This window comes from Toxorhynchites rutilus, chromosome 3 (genome assembly GCF_029784135.1).
Source record: "Toxorhynchites rutilus septentrionalis strain SRP chromosome 3, ASM2978413v1, whole genome shotgun sequence".
NCBI classification, from domain to species: domain Eukaryota; kingdom Metazoa; phylum Arthropoda; class Insecta; order Diptera; family Culicidae; genus Toxorhynchites; species Toxorhynchites rutilus.
The window spans coordinates 91,373,350-91,399,748 of NC_073746.1; the positions used below are offsets into that span (position 1 = coordinate 91,373,350).

At 36.1% G+C, this 26,399-nt stretch overlaps 2 protein-coding genes across 4 annotated transcripts in view; both read left to right on the forward strand.

The window, feature by feature from the left end:
* The window catches only part of LOC129773717 (epidermal growth factor receptor), a 278,989-nt gene that overhangs the window by 212,876 nt on the left and 39,714 nt on the right, over nt 1–26,399 (forward strand). The gene's annotated exons all lie outside the window — the stretch shown is intronic.
* Nucleotides 4,631–8,437, forward strand: LOC129773718 (tigger transposable element-derived protein 1-like). Its single transcript, XM_055777364.1, has 2 exons — nt 4,631–7,814; nt 7,866–8,437. Exons 1-2 carry the CDS (start codon nt 6,284–6,286, stop codon nt 7,985–7,987), a joined length of 1,653 nt encoding a protein of 550 aa, XP_055633339.1. The 5' UTR covers nt 4,631–6,283; the 3' UTR covers nt 7,988–8,437.

A 26,399-nucleotide genomic window follows, 5' to 3' on the forward strand; every position in this document is an offset into this window, starting at 1 on the left:
ACGCCGCGAAATATTTATTGATTTCTCCGCAAAACATACACACATAATTCGGGAAGCATTGATTCGCGTCCTCATGCTTTGAAGTCGGCCGATAATAATGACTGGAAACGACTGGAATCCACCGTTGCTGTGGGAGAGAGCATAGGGCGACCGTTGCTTGTGTCGCAAATTATCGCTCTTATGCGCGTGGAGGGACAATTTTATTGGCGGTTCTTTTGTTGACAAAAATTTCGTTTTTTTTGTTTGTTGTACTGTTGAGCTCAAAATATCGAAACCATTCGGCCGCCAACATCATTAACATCGCCACACCTTTCAACGCTTTTCGAAGAAAAGCATTCAGATAAAGTATAAAGAGATGCGTGACACCCTACGCAATGAAGCACACGCGAATGCAGATCCATTTCCTTGCCACAATGCTCGTAAATACATCAGATTGAATTATTGTCAATGGCGTGTGTCTCCAATTTAATCTCCACCATAAACACCACGCAGCACTCCCACACCCGCACTCTCGCCGTGTGGTTTTTCGCTATCGCGCCACTGCTCTAGTAGTGGCCGGCAGTGGTTCAGGATTGCACCTTGATAACTCGTCGCAGCTCTAGTCGAACTGTCCGCCAGCTTGGAAGCTAAATTGGCGCGGAATCGAAACGAAGGGATTATCGCACCGTATATGGTTATCTGATTTCCATAATATATAAGTCACAGCCGCGCGCTACACACTCACACTTCAGGCAGCGGTAGCTGCACGGTTAAAAACTCCCACGCCTCGCTGCCGCTGGCTGTGTGTTTACGCCATGTGCTACCGAGCTCCACACACAAACAGACAACAACAACAACAGCGAATTCCCATCGCTCAAAGCCCAAACTTGTCGAGTTGAATCATACCACGCTGTTGGGAAGCTAAAACAATAATGCTTTATGTATTCTGCTCGCGGACAGACCGCCACGGCGCGCCTGTTCTGGAGGAGAACCGGTAATCCAACAGCCAGATGGTGACATCTTTTTTGCACACCGAACACAGACATGTGGATCACTCCATTGCGATTCCGTGCGACAAATGGAGGCATCTCCAAACGACCGAGCATCAGGTACTCAGGCACAGGAGAGGGAAGGGGCCAAACTCTGATTTACATTATTTTTGGTCGCCACTTTTTTTTTTGTTTGCTTGTTGGGTGCTGTTGGTTGATAAGTGACGAACCTCTCACACGCCAATTCAGCAGCATACCCGTATGACGTATTTTTATTTTTACGAGCGACAAATAAACGTGGATCGGAGCGAACCCCGAGTGTGGATGCGTGGGCGACTGTTTGGAGTTTCGCTTTTCGTTAGCGTACAGCCAAACTTGTTTTGCTCGCGTGTCACCCAATCCACTCCACCTACGACCGACGAGAGTTGTATTGCGCCTCTGCAGGACCCACCCCCGGGGCGCGGCGGTTAGGAAACAATAGCTGAGTAGTACGACACCATGTCTTGCTGCATTGCGTTGCATTGTACGCGAGGCGAGTGCTCACCTCGTCAGGGCTGTACTTTGGAGGATTTTTCTAAGGTAACTTCATTGTCACTACCTTCGAGTGGCACAGATCTTCGCATCCTCACCTTTATCTGGGGGTAGAGAGAAAATCATGTACGCCCACCCGGTTGCTCCACTCCGCCCAGCTCGCAATCGCACCATGACATGATCAACATGAGTACGAGCTTTTGATAGAAGAACCAGCAAGAAGGTAATTGAATTAATCACCTGAGAAGAGTGGATCGAGGTCTAACAGCTGTGGCGCGTGATCTCAAGCAAACAGTGAATTCACCAAAAAATCAGTTACACACAGTTGTCTGCACACACAGAAATGGAAAAGCGAAGAACAACAGAAAAAAAAAATATGAAAACGAACGTTTAATCACGATTGCTCGTAAGTGTTTTTTTTTCTTCGTTTCCATCTGATTGCTGACGAAGCTCTCCGCGTAATGTGCAGCAAAATTGATTCGTTTTCATCTAAGAAAACACATTACAAATTGGAACGTTGGGCTCCGTCACTTTTGTTTTTTGTGTGGTACTTGCTTCTATCACGCTTCAACCCATCCTCTCCTCCCCCGTCCCAATGGTCGGTAACCTCACATCGCTTCGTTAATTCAAATTAAATTAAATTATGCTTCATTCTGTTCTTCTCGAGCGATGCTCGAGTGATTGAATCCGCTGCCTCGACAGAAGCAGCAGCAGCAGCATCTAACCGTAGTTCGTGGAGCTGATGCTCGTGTATCCCAAATCCTTCGCTGCATGTCGTTTTCGGTGTTAACAGCTCCGGGCGCAATGACCCTCGAGTTGAGGATGCTGGTCGTTTGAAATAGTCAAAAAGCGAAGTTGAATTGGCTGGTTTCGCCGTGATTTTCTATTCTAGGATGCACGCCGTTGTTAAAATTCTGGCTGATTATTATCATTGTTAAAAATTAGCGCGATTCTCACTTCGATTACATTCCAACCAGGAATACAATTTACGAAGCATGAGACCTTATTTTTTCAAGTTCACATTATTTAAATTATGTCATCATACTCTGTCTAATGCAGCAAACATTTTCTTATTGAGAAATAGCGAGATTCTTGTGAGATCGCATGGAAACTTTCCAAGATATTAGCATATCATTCTGATTGTATCAAAACAAAACCACCCATGTATTCTCATAATCTGCACAACTATTGGTGAAGTTCATCTGAATGAAAAAATAATGAAATGAATAGGTTGAATAAAAAAAAGGTCTATTATCATGAAATAATTTACCCTCAACCGACCAATTCTGCCTTATAAACGACATGGAATATTCATTTACTGAATCAGACGCACCAAAATCACACGGTCCAAATTCAATAGTGAAGCAAATAATAAGAGTTTTGACTCAATGCTTTGATACAGCACTTAATTTTTCAAAAAGCAACACCAATTCAGTTCAAAAGAATCGTTATGTCATTTGAATTACATTCTCAACACACTTATTTTCGCTGTCCAGTTGCTATAGTACCAGTCAGAAATTCACACTTTTCAATCAAGCGAGTGCATAAAAATCATCAATTCAAATTTTAATAATCGGTTTACCATTTCGATTAATTATTTGTAAAATTCGGTTGTCTGGCAAATTCTGCATAATTTATGCTAGCTTTCCTTGAGCTTTCCTGCTCATGTCATAGATGGTTCGCCACCAAAGTTTTGAGTGAAGAAATATTATTTGTTTGTAAATCACGCCAGTATCCATCGAGGTTAAAATATCTTTCGATTCTGAAGATAACCTTAGATACTTGAAAGAAATATTAGAAGAAAAAAAAACGATGGATTGGTTATACCTATGATATAACCGCAAGGTTGACGTAGGACTGTCATTGGCTGAGTAATCGTTTGTGTTTTTTTCAATTAGCAATAATCGCACCTCAAGCAGTATACGTAGAAGTTCAGTGAACTGGCGACATGAAGGAATATGCAGTCTTGAATAACGGATCCAAAGCGTTGCATTTGTACCCGCTTTTGTGGACCGTGTTAGCAAAACGAATTCCGGAGTAGAACAGCAGCCCGATGTGTCTTGCAGAGCAGAGCAGTTGTATGGATGAAACGATCTTATTTCGATGGTGGATCGATCTCCATCGCTGATGATTGTTGCGTGGACGCAGTTATTCTGTAACAACACAAAGATGGTCAATGAGGGCCCTGAGTTTTGAACTCACCATCGATCGCTTACTAAGCGAATGCGCAACACATTGGTTATGGAGACCCCCGTGTTTTGTGCATTGCCGAATGTTAATTGAAATGGTTACCAGTGGGCGGTTTTAATGTTTTGTTTATTAGGAAGGTTGAATGGTGGTGGTGCCGGGGCAAACATACAATTACCTGTAACCGTGTGTATGTCAACTGATAAAAGACCACCACATTAGCCGTTACAGCTATAACACCAAGAAAAAGTAGTGGGTTATATCTGTGCTATAACCGCAAGGTAGACGTAGGACTACCGCTAAAATGGTTTCATTTGTTTGATTTTGCATCCGAATCAATTCTCAATGATGTTCCGTTCTTCTTTTTAAGAGATATTAACACGAAAGTTATTCGTCCCTTAATTCTCAATAAATGAATAAAGAACGCTATAACGTGTAGACTTTTATCTTTAAAATGAAGTGGTTATCATACCAATAGAATTGAGCGCTCAAAATCTTGTTGTTCCGGCGTAACGCTCTCGTTTTCGAAACTTTGATCTTACACCTCGGTATAGAAATGAAAGACGTAAGCCTACGTCAATACGATAACGTTTGCAATGCATGTTTGTTTATAATTCTTGTCAAAAATCTTCAGCTGATTTTACAAAACACACAAGCTATCGGCTCTTATCAACGTCCTTATAACACTTTCTCTTAAAGAGTTATTTTCAAAAAATCGATGCATTCAAGAATAATATCTGATATATGAATATAATATATGAAGTGATAAACGAGTGGAATCCCAATAATAAAAAGTGCAGAGGTGTCCTAACTCCTTACAATTTTTTTTGAATACATATACACTGGAGTCGCTTTTTACGCGGGGGATACGTGCCGCGTAAACGAAAACCGCGTAAAAAAAAACCGCGTAAATTCCAAAATCCGCGTAAAAAAAACCGCGTAAATTCCAAAATCCGCGTAAAAATAAACCACCCTAAATTTTAAAATACACGTAAAAAACTAATAGTCAGTGAATTATTGATATAAAATGCAACCCATATTCAAACAAATTGCATATTGTGTGCATATATTGCGTGACACAAGGCTTCACGAAGGTAGCTCCTTGGCCGATTGCATGTAAATACCTGTTTAACCGTTTGAGTGCGGAGAAGCGCGATAGCGCTCCTCTTGTTTCTGCGGGGAGCACCTTTAAACATAGGATTTTGTCTTTCTGGAACATGTTGGGGGTACAGATTGAAAATGTCCAGATTCTACCGCTTATTGCTCATCCATTTTTCGATGGATTTAACACGTTAAGCCCCGATTTTTTCGTGCTCTGCTTCCCATTCAGCGCGCATCAAGAGCGTTTGAACAATATAAGTGTCGGTCCCAGCTCCCGAAGATACTTATTGTATAAATAAAAAACAGTCAGAGATTCAACTAGAAAGTAGTTACAAGTAGGTTTTTACGCATTTTATGCCTGTTTTATCTTTGAATTATCTGTAAATCGCTACAAGTTGTTGTTCCGTCCAACGTGCAACAACCGAGTGGTAAGTAAAGAGCTGTTTGGTTAGGTGGCATGACCAAAATACGTAGAAGCATATTTTAACCCTGCCTCAAATTACTATTTTAACAACAAATTTCAAATGTAAGAGTATACAAACTGTTTCTACAGTATCTTATATATGTATTGGCTACATTGAATTGTTCTAAAAGCATACCTATCTGTTATATGGTCGGTGTTAAGTCAGACCGGGCCATGTGACATTTTTATGATTTCGAGAAAACGAACATAAAGTTTAATGCTCTGCAATTTACAAAGCATTTAATTTTTTCGTTCAATATTGTTCTCAGAAGTTTGAGCTACTCTCTGCCAATACTGTGATGTATGATAGTTGTAAAAAAACATCAAGTATCATGCCAAAAAAGGCTGTTATTTGGCTGCCTATACGTACAAAGTCCGCTCTGACTGAACTAAATGATGTATTTTTTGAGAGTTGGTTCACTATGACTGAACAATTCCGAACAGTATTCGTCAATATATCGTCAAATTTGAACTCATTGTCATCGTTACAGCCTAAATCGCACTCTGAAATAGTATATTTTGCGATCATTCACACTGCATTTTTCACTGATCCGTTCAGTCGGAGTGAACCAATTTTATTTTTATGCAGTCGGGCACAGCGTGTGTTGGTGATGGCTAGCTCATAGTTGCGCTGTGGGAGGGGTACTCGTGGTTTGTGGGGTCGTGTGCAAATTATGTGTGCTGCTAGATGCTGTCGCTTCAGTTCGTTCGGTGTGGAACTGAACACATATAAAAGGACGAAATCGCATTAAGAAGTTATTCGTGATTTAACCTTGCAGTGAAAGTTAAAGTGAAAGTGCAGTTCCTGAACCGTGGTGGTTGTAGAGTCTAGCCAGTTTGTGTTCGGTCGAGTTCGGCCAGTTCCCAGCGAGTTACCCAACCTTGGGGGTAATCGTGTGCAGTTCCGCTTTTCGACAGTTAGCTGAAGACGTCAGCAGTATTCAAAATTTTTGATTAAAGGCATACTCTAAAATGGCTTCGCAAAAAACCGCCTTCAAAAAAAAACAGATCAAGAGTGTCTCTTTCTTTGGAAATGAAGCTCAATATTTTGGATGCCCTTCAAGATGGGAAATCTGTTGCAAACGTCGGCAGGAATTTAAAAATCAACGAATCGACTGTGCGTACAATTAAAAAGAATCAAGATAGCATCAGACAGACAGCAGCTCAGGGCACTATCTATGCAACAAAATCCTCATCATATACACGAGATCCATTGATGGTCAAGATGGAAAAGGCACTTCATATGTGGATCGAAGATCACGCGCAGAAGAAAATACCCTTGGATCAGGAATTAATAAGGGAGAAAGCTTTGAGCCTTTACCTTTGGTTAGAGAAGAATGAGCCGTCTTCAAGTAAAAAGAAAGACTTTACCGCGAGTAAGGGATGGTTTTATAACTTTATACGTAGTAATTCCATTCGCAACGTTAAAATCAAGGGTGAATCCGCATCGGCCGATGTTTCGGCTGCAAATAGTTTTCCTCCAAAGCTCGCTAAGATCATAAAAGAAGGTGCGTATCATGGTGACCAAGTGTTCAATGGAGATGAAACGGGTCTTTTTTGGAAAAGAATGCCGTCTCGTACCTACATTACGCAGCAGGAGCAATATGCCAGTGGTTTCAAAGCGGCCAAAGACAGGGTTACCCTGTTATTTTGCAGTAATGCTTCAGGCGACCTTATGTTGAAACCGCTATTGATCAATCGTGCTATGACGCCCCGCTCGTTGAAGGGGGCTGATTTCAACAAACTGCCAGTGCACTGGAAAGCTAACACTAAAGCGTGGGTCACAAAAGCCGTTTTTGAGGAATGGTTTTACGATATGTTTATTCCGGAAGTGAAAACATACTTGGAAGGAAAAGGTTTGGAGTTCCACGTGCTTTTGATTTTGGATAACGCTCCAGGACACCTAGTTATCAAGCACCCAAACGTTCAAGTTGTGTTTCTTCCACCGAATACAACTTCTTTGTTACAGCCTCAAGATCAAGGAATAATTGCTGCTTTCAAGAAGTTGTACATTAAACAATGTCTTCGGTACATCCTCGAAAAGCTTGAAAGCGATGAAACGATGACGGTAATTCAAGCGTGGAAAGAATTTAAGATAAGAGACGCTCTGACGTTCATAGGAAAGGCTCTGTCTTCTATGAAATCTAAAACATTGAATTCGTGCTGGAAGCCACTATGGCCAGAATGCGTGAAAGCTGGTTCAACAGACCCTTCAAATGTGGAAGAATCAGAAATTCTCATTCTGGCACATGCAATTGGAGGGAAAGGATTCAAAGATATGGATAGTAGAGACGTTGAAGAGCTTCTTGAAGACACCGAAATTGAAGATGATGAACTGATGCAGAGTTTAGTCACATCGGAGCCTTTAGAGGACGATGAAGACCGGGATATCAAGCCATGTGATATCGAAGACGGGAATAAATTAGCGGATACCCTCGTAAAACATTTTATGGAAAAGGATCCTTGTGTTGAGAGAGCCGTTTCATTTCGGAATGATTTGAAACTGTGTATGCTTCGCTACAATAGATTGAACGAAAAAACACAGCCAACAGTTATCGATGAAGGTAGTGACATTGATGTTTAAAGTGAAAAGTATTTTAATAATATCTTTACAGATGACGAGGATTTCAGCTTACCATTGGAACGCAGACGATCTCGTCCGATTTCTTCGGATGAGGAAGATATCGCCACATCATCTAACCGCAAACATCCACGTGTTGCTAATGATAGTGATTAGATCAATAAAAGAAATTCTTTTTTCCACTTGACTACAATAAAATTGATTTATGAATACATTGGTAAAAATATCATGGTAAAAAACTAAAAATATGTTTAATTAAATTTGTCTAAATTCCGAAAACATTTGTTTGTATTGTAATTTTTTCAAATTGCAAAAATGCAATTTGAAAAAATTACTTTCGAACTACTGGACCGCTTCACATGATCGATATATCAAATTAAAGCCAATTAGCTAGTCTTTCTTGAAAAAATGTTATACTAGCAAAACAGTTGGATTTTGTTTTCGTAATTATTGATTGTATTTGTTTGCTTATAGTTTACATGATCCAAGGACGCTATATTTTTTTATGTTTCTTGAAAGTTCTGGTTTTTCCACACAAGATAATCGAAAATCAGAAATGTGATTTTTATCGTTTTCGAGTTATGAGTTTGCCGATGGTCCGAAAAATCAGATTTTTCTCTTTTGCTATAAATAACTTTTTTCTAGAAAGAAGAAGCTTTCAAGAAAAAAATATTTAAAATATAGTGCCCTTGGTCACGCAACCATATAAACTATAAAAAACAAGTACAATCAATAGTTACGAAAACTTGGCAAAATTGGTTGTACTGTTCGAAAAATGAGAAAAAATGTTACTCTATGTTTCTATATTTTGTATTTTATATGAAACATCTAAATTGGTAAATTTTATCAACAATTAGAGCGACAAAAACTCTAAAGTTTTTAATTTGTTATTAATTTTATCAAAAAAAAAAAATGCATAATAAACTTGATTGTTTCTTGAAATTTAATTGAAGCTTTCTGAACGCTCTATAATTTGTTCTTCGACATCTAGCTCCTATATTTTCTTATTCCGCAGCAATATCATTTTAAACAATTCCTGGTGAGTCTTCAATTAGAATTTCCTAATTACCACGGTTTTTACTCCATTGTACTTATAATATCCAATAAACTTTCACCTTAACTTTGAAATATTACTTTTTTTCTTTCTTGAAAAAAGGCTATTTGAGATATAAGACTTTTTTTTCAAACTGAGTGTATTATAGTCCAAAATTGTATATAATCGAACCATAGATAATCGTGTCAGTATATAATCGACTCTGTATATAATAGAGTGAATATATTACTTCAGAAATCCGGTTTCATTATTGTGGTTTTAGTTGAAAACCTGACCAAGAAAATTCATTTTGCTTTCGTTGGATTGCGCCTGCGAACTATGTGCTACAAGAACGGAGCTTACAAACATCTTTACATCAGTTGCTCCACAATTGGACTGTACTTGCATCCTAATTTGTGGACTATTGCTGTATTTGCCTGAAAATAGAGTATCCAAACTACAGTTCGGAATATGAATCATGCGTCGAAACTTGATTCAAATTCCGATCACTACTTTAATACTAATTTTAAAGAAGATGTCTGCATAAAAGATTTCTAGTAGATCCATACCTTTTATAGCACTTAACATGAAAACAGCATACAAAATAGTTATACAACTACAAAAACTGAAAAACTGCGGAATTTGCTAACGCAAACAATGTGTTATTGGTTTCGACACATTTTTTGCAAATGCTTAGTCTTATGAATTATAAGCTGTATCGATACCTGTAAATGTTATTTGAATGTAGCCAATACCTCAAACAATGTCAAGGCTTTCATTATTCTATTATTTATAACATTAAAGTTTAGTAAATTTACATTTGAAAATTAAGTGTTCGGAATTTGAGACAAAACAGTACTTTGAGCTCCATCAACCAAATGTGTCTATCTTTTGAGTCGTAGTAAATGATATCTGCTTCTATGAAATGCTATAATATGCATGAACAAATTCAGTTCAGAAAAAAGCAAAAAGCGTTTGAACTTTTTCACCGTGGAGAAATATTAGGTTGTCTTATGTCCGATTGGGGCAGTCTTTCTTTGGAAAAAGTAAATAGCCTTTGTGAATCACGAATATACATATTTTTACTGGTAGATGAAGAACAATCGCTAAGATCGGACGCAAATAGATAGCATCCTTTTCTCCAGAATAGTAAAAAAAAACTTGAACCCTCGAAACTGTATTTATTTCTATACAAACATTTGAAACAAACCATCTCGATTACTACGGCAAAAAACTTCACCACATATGGTTAAGGGTGCTTCAAGTAACTCAATTTTCAAATTAGGCTTTTCAAAAGGAATTACATTGCTTAAAAGTGGTATCTCTCATTCGTTCAATAGATTATTTTCAAAATTACACAAATGAATTTCGAATACTTATTCAACCATTGATCAAAATATCCGACAAATCTTTTGACATATTGTAAAGTGACAGTCAAAAAATATACGATGTTACATACTTCTGTCCGGTACTGTGAGTAAATTTAACACTTAACGCCCACGTTTAATCTGGGAAAGCAAATAGCGCAAAAAAAGAAAATGTAGAACTGGTTTTTCCTAAATGAACAAATAAATTCCTATTTAACAATCATAACATTTTCCCCTCCAACAAATATGTCACCAGAGGAGAATTTTCGATCATTGCTTTCTACGGAAATCAAGTAAGGACGCAATACATTTTAGATGTAAGGATAGTTTTCAAGAATTGAGTGTGAAGTGTGAGTGTGAATGAGAATGTATGAATGTATGAATGTGAACATTGTTAAAATGTCCTTACATCCCATCCTTTTCCTAATGAAAATGTGTCACCCTTCTAAACTCGAGTCGACCGCGAGTAATCGGTTTCCTATTTTATTAACCATAGAATTAAGGAAACATGTTAATATATTCTAGTTAAAATATAGTGATGAATTTGGCTCCTTTAAACTTATGCAACTGAGCCTGTAAAAATAAACGATTTAATTAAAAAAACAGTAAGGACGTTGGTCCAAATGACGAACTAGCCAAAGGCTGAGTGTCATAAATAAAAATAAAAAACGGGGACATATCTTTCACATTTTTTAGATTGGTGTTTGACATCTCTTGAAATTTTTTTTGAATTCATATCGCTTGGAGTCTTTTGAGTAAAATTTACAAAAGATATTTCATATTAAATTTGTGTTGAAACATATAAAATTTCGCTGAAATACATCCGAAACAAAAAAAGGGGATCAAGCTCACATTACTTACACTATTGTTGTTTATTCTTTTTCCATTCGGTTACCAAAATCGTTTCAACGCTAGCTGAAATCGAACCCAGAATCAGGTACCAATTTCGCCAAGATTGCGACAACGTTATCACGAGAATACTAAATCTTATCCCTCAGATATACCGTGTTAACCTCGAGCAAACCACAGTTATTTAACTCAATTCCCAGGAGACAAACATAGAAAAAATGAATTTGGCTCCAAATATTGAAGCAAACGTACTTAAGTCTTACAAATGAACAAATTGAGAAGAAAATACAACATACCGCGTATAAATCGATTCTTTTGGAAAAACCGCGTAAATTCCGAAATCCGCGTAAAAAAAAACCGCGTAAATTCCGAAATCCGCGTAAAAAAAACCGCGTAAATTCCGAAATCCGCGTAAAAAAAAACCGCGTAAATTCCGAAATCCGCGTAAATTCCAAAATCCGCGTAAAAAAAAACCGCGTAAATCCCTAAAACCGCGTAAAAAAAGCCGCGTAAAAAAAAACCGCGCAAAAAAAAACCGCGTAAAAAGCGACTTTAGTGTATATGAATGCAATACGTTACGTTACGTAAAATATTTCAGTCGATTTTTTTCCATGTTCGATATTTGATTGTTTTTCACTGGTCATCAGGGTGGCAGCGAAAATCGTCATGTCAAATTTCAAAAACCGACCATGTAAATTTTGTTTATTGGCCCAACAAAAATGATCTGTGCAAAGTTTCAGCTCGATCGGATATGATTTAGAAGTGCCTCAAAGCGCTCAAAGTTTTTTTTTATCCTCGAAAATCTTCCAAGGGGGAGTAAAGGAAATTTGAAAAATCGAATTTTTTTTCGATGCATGAAACGTCGAGATCTGATGTCATCTCGAAAAAAAATTTTTGGGCGAAAATCGACCTGAGTAATTTGAGGCATCCTAAATCATGTCCGATTGAGCTGAAATTTTGCACAGGTCATTTTTTTGTGCCAATAAACAGAATGTACATGGTCGGTTTTTGAAATTCGATGATGAAATTTTTCCTATCATCCATTGCCACCCTACTGGTCATAATTGAAGAGTGGCAAACAAACTAGTGTTTGTATCTAATTCCAAACTTTATCTGTCGAAAATTATCAATTATTTGACCTCTGGTCAAACAGTGAACGGCCACCTTAACCAATGCCTAATATGATACACTTATAGCATGGTTCAATGAAATTTGCAAAAAAAATACTAAAAACGCTTCAATTATAACATTATTTTTAACTTTGGCGTAGGACTACTTATAACAGGAAGATATGAAGGGTAAAATGAAAATCTACACATTTAACGTAGAGAAATAACTTCTACGCATTTATCACAGTAAATATATATTTTTCGATAAACAATTGAATAATTGTAATATGCCAAGCATTATCTAAACGCGCTAAATCTTACGTTTTGATTGGCCCGATTTGTGCTCATCAAATTGAACCGACCACAAGGGGCAACTAGAGTAACAGCGAAATACAATTTGAATACAATATGTATTTATTTATTGGGTTTCCTTCTCCCTTTTCTTTTCTTCGTTGTTAAACAGTTCAAGGTTTTTCTCTCTTTTTTTTCATGCAGCTATCCAGAACATGTACATAGTACTATTTTCTTTAACCGACATATTTACAAGTATTCAATCGAAAATAAAATTTGCTGTCATAGAAATGGTTGGCCATAGCCCTTCCCTCCGGTTTATCTCAATGAGGTACATATGAGGTGGAGCAGTAGGCCGAGTATATTTGTATTGGTAAACAAAATATGGTGTTGTCATTATTTGCATTCAATATGGAATGTATATGGAAGAGACGAAACAATATTTAAATAACTCACAATTTGATGATGTCATGAGCCAAAATGTTCATGAAATCTTGTGACTGATTGTTTTTCAATAGATGATAATTGTATTGTGACTTACTTCCATCATTTAAGGAGCAAAAACGTCCAAGGAACAGTCTTATTCTTAGTCCACGGGAAAAGAAGAACTTTCAAAGAAATATTGCTTAATTGTTAACTATTTTTCTCAACTCACATACACCTGTACTAGGAGCCTTCAAAATATCATCATATTACCGCGAAAATAACGAAAATTTGTTTGTTTCTATGAAGGTGGGAGAGTGAAAATGACACACAAAAATACCACTTTTGTTCATCTTTTCCGACATAGTTTAACAAATATCCACTACACACTGTCACATTATACGCATATTCGTTGGGTACTCCACGAAAATATCTGTTAAAAAAAATAATTGATAAAAAACTTTCCGAAAAAGGCATTTTAACATGGATGTGGAATGCAATTGAATATAAACACAAATATCGACGTCACAATGTGAAATGTAGCTATGGCAGCGCATGCTATCACGCACACTACGCTCGCAAATTCTGTCATCTGCTCCACCTAATATTCCTTCTCATGGGGTTTATCTGTACTTCCTTTAGTGCAGAGCAAGAGGCAACGCCAGATTTTTGGTGAGTTGTGTATCTAATCCATTTCAACAAACTGACGAGAGAATTGATTATTGACATAGAACTATGTCTTTGATTTCTATTTCACTCTACGAAAAATGTTACGATTTATTAAAAGTTTTCAAACGCATATTACTCAAAATGGTTATTGCGACATATATTACGACTTGTGTTATATATCATTAGACAGGAAATTTATCCAGATTTTTTTTTGCTTGAAACGTGAACATTGAATATAGTAAAAAAAGTTAACAATTTGACGATTTAATTGGGTATGTTTTCTTTCGATTGCACTATCCACTCCGACGCAACGAGCAATCTTTTTGCCTAAATTCGGACGTTAGCTCATAATGTGAGTTGATGCGTTAAACGAATTATTCTCCATTTACCGATAATAGGCATTAATTTTATATTATATTGTATGTTGTCCAATCAATTTATGCTCAATTTATGTTTTTATCGTGTAGGTCTCGCTACTAACAATTTGTGTAAGTTGGTCCAGGATGCCATAATATCGAGTATGTTGTTTGGTTATGTGAAAATGCAATAAATGAATTTAAATGGCTGCTGATTTAGAAGATCGAAAGGGTATACCCACGTGATTCAGATTATGATAGCTTGAGTGGTCGCCATCTTATAGGGTTATCAAGTTATTATAAACAATGTTCCGAACAACGTGGTAACGAAGGAGATAATGCTATTTTTATCTATAATATATTTTTGAAGTCATAGATTGATTTGATTCAGGCTTATATTTATGTAGGTCTTAACTATTTAGACTTGTATTTAAAAATGATACATGATGACTCTTTGTCTTCTTCTGCATGATTACATTAGCATAAGAAAAAGGTAGTAATGGATTTAATGGTATTTTGTGTACATTGTGAATTCTACCACGTTATGTCATCTAACCCGTTTAAAGAATACAGGTACATACTACACACAATCACAGTCCTATGTCAAGATCCTGAGTTTGATAGCCCACCCAAAATGGAGAATTCAATATTCGGACCGTTTAGGTCATTGGAAAATCCTAGATAAGCATTTATCGGGCAACAAATCCTTCAACAAGTTTCACCTGAGTTCCCTTGAAATTAAAAAAATGATAACCTCATGCAAACCAGTCAGTAGCATGTTTTAACTGCATATTTCAAGGTTTTTCTCCTATTCACCATTTAGTCACAACTTTTTACATTGTGATCATATGTGCTGAACCGATTACAAGCAAATTAAAAACAAATGAAAATATTTACATTCAGGGTGCGTTTTGAACATGTGATCCCACCACAACAACGAGTCAAAATGTCAAATACTTCCTTCGATGCATTATTTTGTAGAAATATTGGATTGTTACTCCCAAGCGTCGAGAATATGTGTAATGACGGTTCAGAAAAAAATGAACGGGTTAAATAGTATAAGTTATTACTTGTGTTATTGGCGACAAAAGAGCTGCACCTGAACAACTCAAAGTCAAAGTACATCCTCCATACCACCATTCCCACGAGGCTCCCGAACAAGTCATCTCGCAGCAATTAACACCACAAAACCAGCAAAACGATTTCCAGTGACTAGCAATTATTCTAGGTAAGACACCGGCCGCAGCTTCCCTCCAGCCAGCGGACACTCGCCAAGGCATGTGTAAATATGCAAATAGCTTTGACACAAAATTGCAACTGTTGCCGCCTTACCTCATTCGCTCGCGCTGTGGCGCGTATTCCATCATCAGAATTTCTGGAATAACACGACATCCTCGGCAAACAAGGCGGCGGGCAGGCAGGTACGCGACAGCTAACGACGACGACGTTCGTCACTTGTTTTTTTTTTCTTCCACCGCGTTTTTTTTCGCCATCTCACTCACATCTCGGTACAGCCCGCGCATTATGGCTAATGGAGAGTCCATCGCAAACAGCTATAATTGCGCGCACGGAGACTCTGGTAGTCAGGCTAGGAACTGGATTAAGCACTTTTCGGAGTTTCAAAAGAGCGAAATTTCAACCGACCGATACTTGTGCCGCTTTTCTGTACCTGTTCGGCCTGCGAAAATAAAAGCATACAAAATGCATCCACCCAACGGCGCAATCACTTCAAGCAACTGCAGTTACACACTAGCGGCGGTGATTAAGGAAAATCTTTTCGCTTCAAAAATGATTTTACATTATCCAAGCCTCCCGGTAGCAGCAGCTGCTGGTAATCTCGTTCACTTTACCAATCGTAATTTGCGCCAACCAACCGGCCGGTGGTGGTGCACCATTTGGCAGTGCAATTTACATTCCACCCGGAGCTTTTCATCGAAGGGCGGAATGAATGATACTTCGAATTGATGTAATTATAGCTCAACCTGGTTCAATTATTCCCCCCTGTCTGCAGTGTCTACCACGTCGGTTGGTTGCACTGGGAATGGGGGAAGCAACACGAAACGTCAATATCTTGTCCGCAAGATAGCGAGTGTAAAATCAATTCCCAGTAATTTCCAACCGAGGAGTCACCTTCCGAGCACAGCTCGGGCATGGCCTAGCTGCAATCATTACCGGCACAGTTGTAGTACGGATATATATCATATCGGCAACTGTTTCCAATTATCACTCATATCTCGTCCACTGCGCGAAGACGCCATCGGAGTAGCAAACAGGAAACAGCTCCTTCCGAGCAACGGTTGTTCCCGTTGCTACCAGCATAAGAGACTAGTTTTTTTTTAAGTTTTAGCACTGATAACCCCTGTCAACTTAGGCCAGGCAGGATGTCTCATTTCCTTTCCGCTTGTGTTGTTTTGATCCACAATTGCTGCCTCGTTCTAAATTTCCAGGCTGTTTTTACTACCATTGTAACGACCAGGAGTGTGTATGCTTTCCATTATTTATGATTATACGACGCGTCGTGCCCTTGTTCCCGATTGAGTCTCGGGCACTTCCTGCTTTGATAGCTCGATCTTGCAGAAAAGTAGTTCTTCTATTTAAAACTTTCACATAAGCCCCGAAAATAAAATCATATTATTTTCGCCGAAACCTGTTGCGGATTTACGGATTTTTTTTTTCGCAGTGAAGTTTCACGTCTAATTACTATGCAAAACCGCCCTAATCAGACTGGTTGCTAGCATTTTCATCGTCTGCCCTCGCTCGTCATGGGAGGATGGGAGCTTCTCCAGTACTGGGGACCACCCCTCGCGCGCGCTCTCTTCAGATTTATTTGTCAAGGCTGTGCTTGTGCTTGGATCTTGTTTTTTTTTCGCGTCGTGCCCACCGCAACGTGTCATGTTCCGTTTGACAAATGGCATAGCGCGGACACCATGTTTTATTTTCGGCAGGTTCAAAAGTGGTTCGGACTTCTCATTTTTTTATGTGTTTGAAATTGCCCTCCAATCTGGATCAGTTTTATTGTTATGGTAAAATTAGGCTTGAAAGTCGCTTCGTCAGGGCGGCCGTCACGGGGAGGGTATTGATAAGTGTGCTCTCGGGGGAACTTCAGCGAGTTTTACGACGATGAATTGAACCCCGAATCGAATTTATATCATAATGAAAAACTATAACAATGCAGCGCGGCTGTTATTGAGCAACGAACTAAATTTACTTTCCTTTTTTTCTATTTTCAGGTGAGTGTTGTTCCCCGAATGATGATTGTGTACGAAAACAGGAATCGATTGTTTACGCGAGGAATCAAACTGCGAACCATTTCACGATATCATAAATATCGAAGACGGTAATAAATTGATAAGAAAAACAAATGATGCTGATGACTCATGTTTCTGTGACTAACAAAGATGAGTCGAAATGTATAGTTTGGACAGTCCATCCTAATGTAGAGACGAGTTGTGATTAGATGTTCAAGGGACTTTGATTCCACAACAATTCAGACGCAGTTTTATTTCTACTCTTATTTTATCAAATTTAACTATTCTTCATTTTAACTCTCTGTAAAACATTTGCTTTATTTCTGTTTACTATTTTACCCTCCATAGTCACTACAATCAAAAACTGTACCTCTAATTACCAATAATACATCGTTATAGACGATTTTCATATCAACTCTAGTCTTAAGAGTTGACAGCACTATCTCAGATTGCAGTGAAACGTTGTGGGTGTAAAGACATGGGTCTTTTAAGCAACTTTGCGTATTTGAAATCTTCACTCACTCATTCCAATTCCGAATTCCAAAAGGTCCAACGTTTTTTTCCTTAATTTTTTACAAAAATTTCTGACTCAAAAACTATAATACCTAAAAGATTTTGTTCAAAGAATTGAATGTAGGAATTTGTTTAAATTTTCATAAAAAATACCAATTTTTATTCCAAAAAACTCTCAATGGAGAAAAATCATTTTGAAAATTGAAATTCATTTTTCTCAAAAATATTAAATAGGGCACATTTTTGTGAAAAATTAAATTCTTGAAAAAATTATATGAATAGATGATACAATTACCAACAAATCATCCATACAATGGAGAGTGAGCACTTTTACAGGGAAATTTTACAAGGGCAAATCAGCCGGCCTCTGCCCCGACCTTCTCTGATTTTTTTAAACTTTGTACACATGGGAGCAGCTACCTAAAATCTCAATTTTCAGTATCAGATGACTAATTTTAATTACGACTGTTCTTTTTTGTTCGAAAGGTTGCATCCAAAATGATTGATCTTTTTTGCAAAAACCCATAACTCGAAATCCAGATATCGGATTGAAATATGATGTACAGCAAAGTTGCTGGGAAATCAATGAACTATTTGGGAAAAATAACATTTTGAATACCCCTTTAAAAAATCTTACTTGAAAATTTAATTAAAAATGTTTATAGCTTAAAACATGACCCCTTCGATTTTTTTCAAAATATATTTATTAGAAACCATGTTTAATTTAACAAATCCATTCCATGTCAAACCAATATAGTGTTTCTCAGATTTTCGTGAAAAGTGGTGATTTTGTTCTTTATCGTGAGGTTTTGAAAATCAGGGAGGTGTTTTTTTTTCGTTTTTGAGTTAATATTTTTCAAAATTTTCAATTTTCAGTCTTCGCTCAATATTCAGAACTCAAAAACGAAAAAACGCCTCTCTGATTTTTGAATATGTTATGGAAAAAACCTCAGCTTTAAAAAAGTATATAAAAATATATTGCCCTCTCTAATCTCAAGCCATGTAAACAATAAAAAAAATAATTATCCAGTTTCTCTCTGGAAATGATAGACGATCATATTTAGTGAAAAAAAAATCCTTCTACGCATATGTTTGAATTTCAACATAGATAGAGTTTTTTTACATAGATATGAACTTTTTTTATGTTTTGGACTCTGTTGCCTCAAACTGGCTTTACACTAAATAGTACGCCACGGAAGACGACTTTGTGGCTTTCATTTCAAAGATGGTAGAATTTAGTAAAGGATATATTAGCGGAACATCTAAATTAGTGGAATTAAATAACATTTTGGAAGTGAAAACTTGAAAGTTAGAAATTTTTAATGTATTATTATTAATTTTGTCCTTAAAAATCGTATTAAACTTGACTATTTCTATCAATAAAATTGAAGCTCTCTAACCACTCTACAATTTGTTCCTTGACACCCATTTTCTATCTTTCTTAATTTCGCTGCAATATCGATATAAATAATTCCTGGTGAAAATTCAAGCTTAAAAAATTACAATTTCCACCTCACTATAAATATAATAACCACCTTAAAGTTGAAAGGTTAAATTTTTTTTTAAATATGTCATATTTGAAATGTTCATTTTTTTAAATTGTATACAATCGATTCATATATAATCGCGTCTGTTTAGTTCTAGGATGTAGTTTTTACATGAAAAACTACATCCTAGAACTAAACGTTCTTGAGATATAAAAGTTTAAAAAAATGAAAATAATGTTTGTGAGATTTTTACCCGATTTCGGTACTTTAATCTGAATGTCTAGCAGCAGTATGCACTATCTACTATTTCACGAGCAAGCTTTTCATTATCTAAAATTTGTTTTATCTCGAGTCAGTCATACGACAAAACATAACATATAGTTTTTCATGTAGAATTCCATCTAGATTTCATTTTTATATTACTCTCCTTGAATATTTACAATTAAATCTATATAAATGAAAATGATTTGGTGTCCGTTCCTCACGATTTAACTGAAGAACGGAGCAACGGATTCAAACAATTAATACCAGGTTTGATGCGTCTTAGTCTGCGTCAGGTTTATATGCCGAAAAATTAATTATATACCGCGAGTATAGATCCCGTACAGAAAAATAATTTCTGTGGGAACTTTAGTGTTCGGAATGATTTGAAGAGAAGACGAAGTTCACCGGGTCAGCTAGTGATTCAATACAGTTTAGTATTGAAATCTTATAAATTTTAAAAATTTATATCTACATTTGATGAGCCTGACTCGGCACCACTGTACGTCAAACTTTGCTAAATTGAAAAAATATCGAAGGTATCATGTTTGAGCTATAAACATATTAAATTTTAAATTAAATTTTTAAGTATGGTTTTTCAAAGGTGTATTCAGAATGTTATCTTTCCTAAATAGTTCATTTATTCTTAAATGTTAATCTGATGGTGAAAATTATGTTAAATGTTTGAAAAAAATCCGAGAGCGTCAAAATCTGCTATTTTTCGTCTGAGTGCTCTATGGAGACTGCAGGAAAAATAATGTTTTTTTTCTCGTAACATTTTTTTGTGCAAATTCTCGCGTTTGGAATGTTCTTAACATGTTTTAAAATAGAAAAAAGTTACAGAACATGTCATTCGCAATAATATTCACAAAAATGTTACGAGTAAAACATAAATAGTAATTTTTCATAGAAAACATGAAAAATTTGTTGTTAAAAAATTCTTTCCCTGTAACAGTACCCTTCATCCAATGTATGGATTACTTGTTGGTGATTGTATGGAATATTCATAAAATTTTCGTTCAGAATTTTAAAAAAAATGTTTTTGAGAAAAAACGAATTTCAATTTTCAAAAAATTTTTTTCGATGAAATATTTTTCAATCAAATCGTAAAATATTGTTCAATAAAATCTTAAATAAGTCTCAATATTTCATTATCCGGCCAAAATTTTGTAGGTCTTATGGTTTTAGAGTCAAATTTTTTTTTAATTTTCAATTTTTTCATTTGTCTACCTAAAATCTCAATTTTCACTTTCAGATGACCGATTCGAATACACCTTATCTTACCTTGACTTTAAACCAAATTAGGATAAATTGTATTTTTTTTCAAAGAAACCATGAAAAAATGTTTATTGGAAAAACTTTTTTGACTTAAATATGCACAAGTTGCGATGTATGGGAGAGTTATAGGGCAAATATTTTTCTACCATTTATCTACCATTTCATCAACTTGATCAGATGAACTTTTTGAGAAAATCGACTTATAGTTTTTGAAATAGAGTTTTTTCAGTGTAGGAGTTCAAAACATATTTTTGAAAATTCAATTATTTTCCTAAAACTCTTCCATAGATCACTTTTGTAGGACCATTTTCGAGTAAAAGAATTTCGTAAAAAACAGTCAAAAATATTTGGCCCTTCCGATATGTTAATATAGTTAAATTTTTGGAAAACTAATAATGCCCAGTTGCTTAATTAGGTAAGTTCTTCACGTCCAGAATGTTCCATTTTATTTTGAGAGGGTCATGCCAACATCTGGTCGAGTTGGCGCGAAATCCGTCAATATAATAATGAAAATTGGGATTTTAGATAGTTTCCATCACAAGCACCAACTTCTAAAAAAATCGAAGAGGGTCGAGCCAGCGGCCGACTTATTTGGCATGGAATTGCTCTATATCGTTATATTGATGTGGTCATTACCATTAACACATTTTGAAAAATACGAATATCAAATATTAGTAAACTTTTCGATGTTAAAAACATATCTTGTTTCTAAAATATTCATTAAAAAATATCAAAAGGGATTTGAAATTTAAACAAATTTAGAAGTATATTGAAAAACACATAAAAACACAATCATCATATTTTTGGATTCTTTCAGTCATCTAGTAAATTGCATGATCGATTGATGAATCAATCATCCCACATTTGCTGATACTAGGTTGGACATCCATAGCTATAGACATTGGCTGTTGTTACGCAAGCGACAACACACACGATTTCCGTTCATAAATTTTCTAAAGATCACCGCAACCTGGTGGTTACAAATTAACGGTTTGTATTTGCCCCATCCGTTCCTATAGCCAGAATTTCGTCATAAACCCTAAAATAAGACAAGCCGACCCTGGTCGCGCAAGAAAAAATGAACAAAAGTGTTTGCTCATCGAATCTTCCGGAAAGCTGTGGTGGCATAATTGTTCACGTAATCTTCATTTTAGCCGGCAATAAAATTAACGCGGCGCAGGAAATCCAAACACTAAACGCTCACCATCACCATCGAAATGCGCAAAATACATTCCGCGTTAAAAATAATGCAATGGATCACACCGGTCTATAGAGCTCGGAACGGCCACCTAGGTCGTCCACTGACGCCTCCTCCGATTTCATTCAACATTCACGACGCTTATCGGGCCTGCTCAAAAAGCCATTTTCGATAATTCGATTAACATAAGTATTATTTTGCGCTCGCAGCACCCCAAAGCATCGCGTCACAACCGCTGATTTATTGTCGCGCGGGGGTGTCTCTTTATCAAATTTCCAATAGACGAGATAATTGACACTCTCGTGGCCCCACATGGCACACGGTCGTCCCTTCGGTGGGTTTTTATCCCAATTTGTGAACGGCAATAAATAAACGTAGCAATCGGATTAGTCAACGGGTATCGAAAATGGGCTGCGCTGCGTAACCGAAAATTGCGTTCAGCAGGTAGGATGATGACACGAGACGAGATGCCGGCGTGTGCGGTGTCGATTTCATCGAGGAAGTAACGATTCAAGACGAAATACATACACTGACGCTATTGGCCTTCACGGCTGTCAGTCGTTTTCGGGAGATTGATTCCAAATCGAATCGACCGCGTGCGAGTCTTCTGGTGGCAATAATATCGCAAGTACAAAACGGCGATGGTGGGGGGAGTTTATTTCCATGAGATAATTTCGCCCACCGCGCGCACACAAATTCGGGCATAGCACACGCGCAAAGCATCAATAAATCGTGTTTGGTACCCCCTATTCATCCATTGAAATTGGCGTAGATCATTCGAAATGGAATAATGTTTCAATTAGAATGCTTCTGTGCCCGAAAGAGACGAGGGGAACTGATTGGGTATATGTCATTTTTGCCTGATTTGGAACAAGTAATTAGCTGCTCATATTTTAGACGGTGTTCGACTTTTTTGGCGTAAAGGTTCGTCGCTAGCTGTTTGTTGAAGTCTTTTGAACATTTCCTAATTAGAAGCTTCTAGGAAAATCAAAAGTCTTGCATACCATTTTCGCTCAGTTTCAATTTGAATGAAACATTCGAAGTGCCTCTGATGAATGAGATTTTTGTACAATAATATGAATGCAAATGTCACAAGCAATCGTGTGTGTTAGAGAGAGTTCCTATGATGCAAGTTTGACGCTTGTAACATGCTTCAAAAAAAATAATACAAATAATTTACTCTCGAAGCGATTTACAATGTAATTTTCTATGTCATTTCTGGAAGGTTTCTGTTAAAATCGTTTCACATACGAGAGATGTAACTCGCATGATATAAATATATTTTCAACATAAAAATTTTGAATGAAAATTATATTAAATGTATTAAATAACTAGTCTATGTAATGGAGTGATAGATTATATGCAAATACAAATGGTAAAAAAAATCATCATAAGTGTCTCATAGTGTATAAATATTCCTTGTAACAATAATAATAAAGGGGGTCTCCGTAGCCACATTGGTTGCGCGTTCGCTTAGTAAGCGATCGATCGTGAGTTCAAAACTCAGGGCCCTCATTGACCATCTTTGTGTTGTTACAGAATAACTACGTCCACGCAACAATCATCAGCGATGGAGATCGATCCACGGTCGAAATAAGATCGATTCATCCATACAACTGCTCTGCTCTGCAAGACACATCGGGCTGCTGTTCTATAAATAACTCAACAATGATCAATCAACTGTCTCCGCTGTCCGGTCTAACTGGATAATGGAAGAACAGAACGAAAACTCTTACGCCTATATGGCAACTGTGTAAATGTGTACCATATGCAATGGTATAGAAGGGAATACTCTAACGCCGAAAACATGGCAACTGTGTAATGTGCTAATTATAGATATGATAAACATGTGACATGTACACGATTGAAATTCGGCTCTGTTACAGCTAAAATGCTAATGAGCCTAAAATAAACAAAAGGGATAAAAAAAATAATAATGAAAACTGCCTCTCGATTTGCGATGCGATCATTAATCATTGAACAGTTAATCATCAAAGACGGAGAGAAAACTTTTCATTTAAACCAAATACCTCTGTATTAAAGATTCCTACAGGGACGTTATAGGAATAGAATAAAAGCTGCTTCCCGATATTTTTTGTCCACCACATCTACACAGACCAAGGAATTTTTTTTTTCGTAAAATATAACTTGAGAGTTTGAGCTTTGAAATGATGTACATCCCATCTCTATGCATTCATTCTATGTGAAAAAATTGTATTTTTTTGTAATAAAGAAATCAGCTATTACTTTTCGGACAAACCCTATATTTGCACAAAAACTTCATTACCATAATATACAATCATTTAAGAAATTATTATCGTTCAAAATTTCTTCACATGTAACTACACTACTCTTTCACATATCTTATCAAAAATGTCCCCTTTTTTGTGATAATATAATATCTGATAAGCAAAAAGGTGTTCTATGATGAACAAAAATTCCTAACAATTTTCTTGAAGAAAATCTTTTGAATTATACTTTTTTTTTCATTTATTTTCACGGGCTTAGTTGTATAGGCTTCAACGATCCAAACTCTCGAATATATTGCTAAAACTATATTTTTTTTTGAATATATTTACTTAGTTCTATTGTGAATAGGAATCCGACTGGTGTAAGTGACTTGATCGTTTTCTCTTCATCAACTTTTTATTTAGTTAATAACTCAACTGCAAAAACTTTCCAATTTTTAGGTTTCTATAGAATCCGATAGATGAGGTTCTGACCTATTTTCCACGTTGGTAAATACAGTTGGGAATGTATTTGCAGCTAAGTTATGACCCAAAGAGAGAGTCGATGTAGAGAAATCGATCAAATCACTTACACCCCTTTCATTCTAAGCCCCTCATTTAAGACATTCCGAATCAAAATGCTCCTGACAGTCAACTATCTTTTTATTAAAGAAGCTCCTTTTTCATTAACCAGCTGTGATTCTCCATATATTTATATTTGCCATTCCATGCCAAACCGATATAGTGGTTCTCAGGTTTTCGTGAAAAGTGGTGATTTTGTTCTTTATCGCAAAACATTAGACCGGTGTTTTTATATATTTTTTTCATTAGGGTAACCATTCCTCAAAAAATCAAAAAACCAATTTTCTCCCCTTTTTCCCAGGAGTGACTTTTTTCAAAGTTGATAACTTTTGAACTACTGTACCGATTGTTCGACATATCAAATTGAAGCCAAATTGAGCTAGTCTACTCCGAAAAAATATTACATTTGCGAAAAAATTGGATTTTGTTTTCGTAATTATTGATTGTATTTATTTTTTATAGTTTTCATGGTCTCGAGACCAAGGGCGCTATATTTTTTAATATTTTTTCTTGAAAGCTGAGGATTTTTTACAAATTATATCCAAAAATCAGAGAGATGTTTTTTCGTTCTGAAGTTATGATTTTTAAAAATTAACCGATGGTCCAAAAATCTCATTTTAACCTTTCTTTTCCAAAAAATACCTTTAAAAAATATATAACTTTTGAACTACTGGACCGACTCAGATAATCGACAAATCAATTGAAGCCAATGAGCTTGTTTTTTTTTTTTGAAAAAAATATTACATTTGTCAAAACATTGAATTTTCTTTGTCCATATTTTCTGTCCATTAACCTATCGCAACAAAAAAATTTTTAAACAAAAAAAAACATAACTCAAAAACAAAAAAATACAAAAACACAAAAACGAAAAAAGAAAAAAAGGTCCCAAAAACCATATAAACTAGAATAACAAATACAATCAATAGTTATGAAAACTTTAATTTGATATGTCGATTATTTGAATCGGTCTGGTATTTCCAAAGTTTTAATTTCCGGAAAAGGGGGAAAGAATTGATTTTTTGGACCATCGGTTAACTTTGGAAAAACATAACATCAAAACGAATAAAAACACCTCTCTGATTTTTCGGTATGATACGTAAAAATACTCAGCTTTCGAGAAAAATAAAAAATATAGCGCCTTTCAATCAATCAAATCAATTTTTTGCAAGTGTAATATTTTCAAGACTAGTTCATTGCCTTTAATTTGACATATCCATCATTTGAATAGGTTCACTAGTTCAATAGTTATGAATTGTTTGAAAAAAGTAATTTCTGGAAATAGGAAAAAAACTGATATTTCGGACCACCTTAAAACGGAAATGGTCGCCCTAATGGAAAAATTTGAAAATACGGGTCTATTTTTTTGCGATGAAGAACAAAATTATCACTTTTCACATGGTTTGAAATAGAATACAGAAATTTATTTTTAGAAATTTGAAATGACATACTCGTTTCTTCTAACTACATTTTACATTAAGAAGGTTGGACAAACCATTTTCGAAGCAGTTTGTTTGAGTAACAATCAATAGTTATTTATTTCCCATTCCCATAATTTATTGAAGCCTTTCTGTGTTGTGTATTATGTGTATAGTATGAATGTTATAAATTACGTAAACACGAAGGTAAACCGGATCACAAATGCACTCCGCAGACATAATAAATAGAAGATTAATAAA

Excerpts from the sequence above, each read along its gene's own strand:
- LOC129773718 (XM_055777364.1), top strand. The coding sequence starts at position 6,284 with ATGAAGCTCAATATTTTGGATGCCCTTCAAGATGGGAAATCTGTTGCA. Across the intron at positions 7,815-7,865 it reads GCCAACAGTTATCGATGAAG|ATGACGAGGATTTCAGCTTA; the intron begins GTAGTGACATTG and ends ATATCTTTACAG.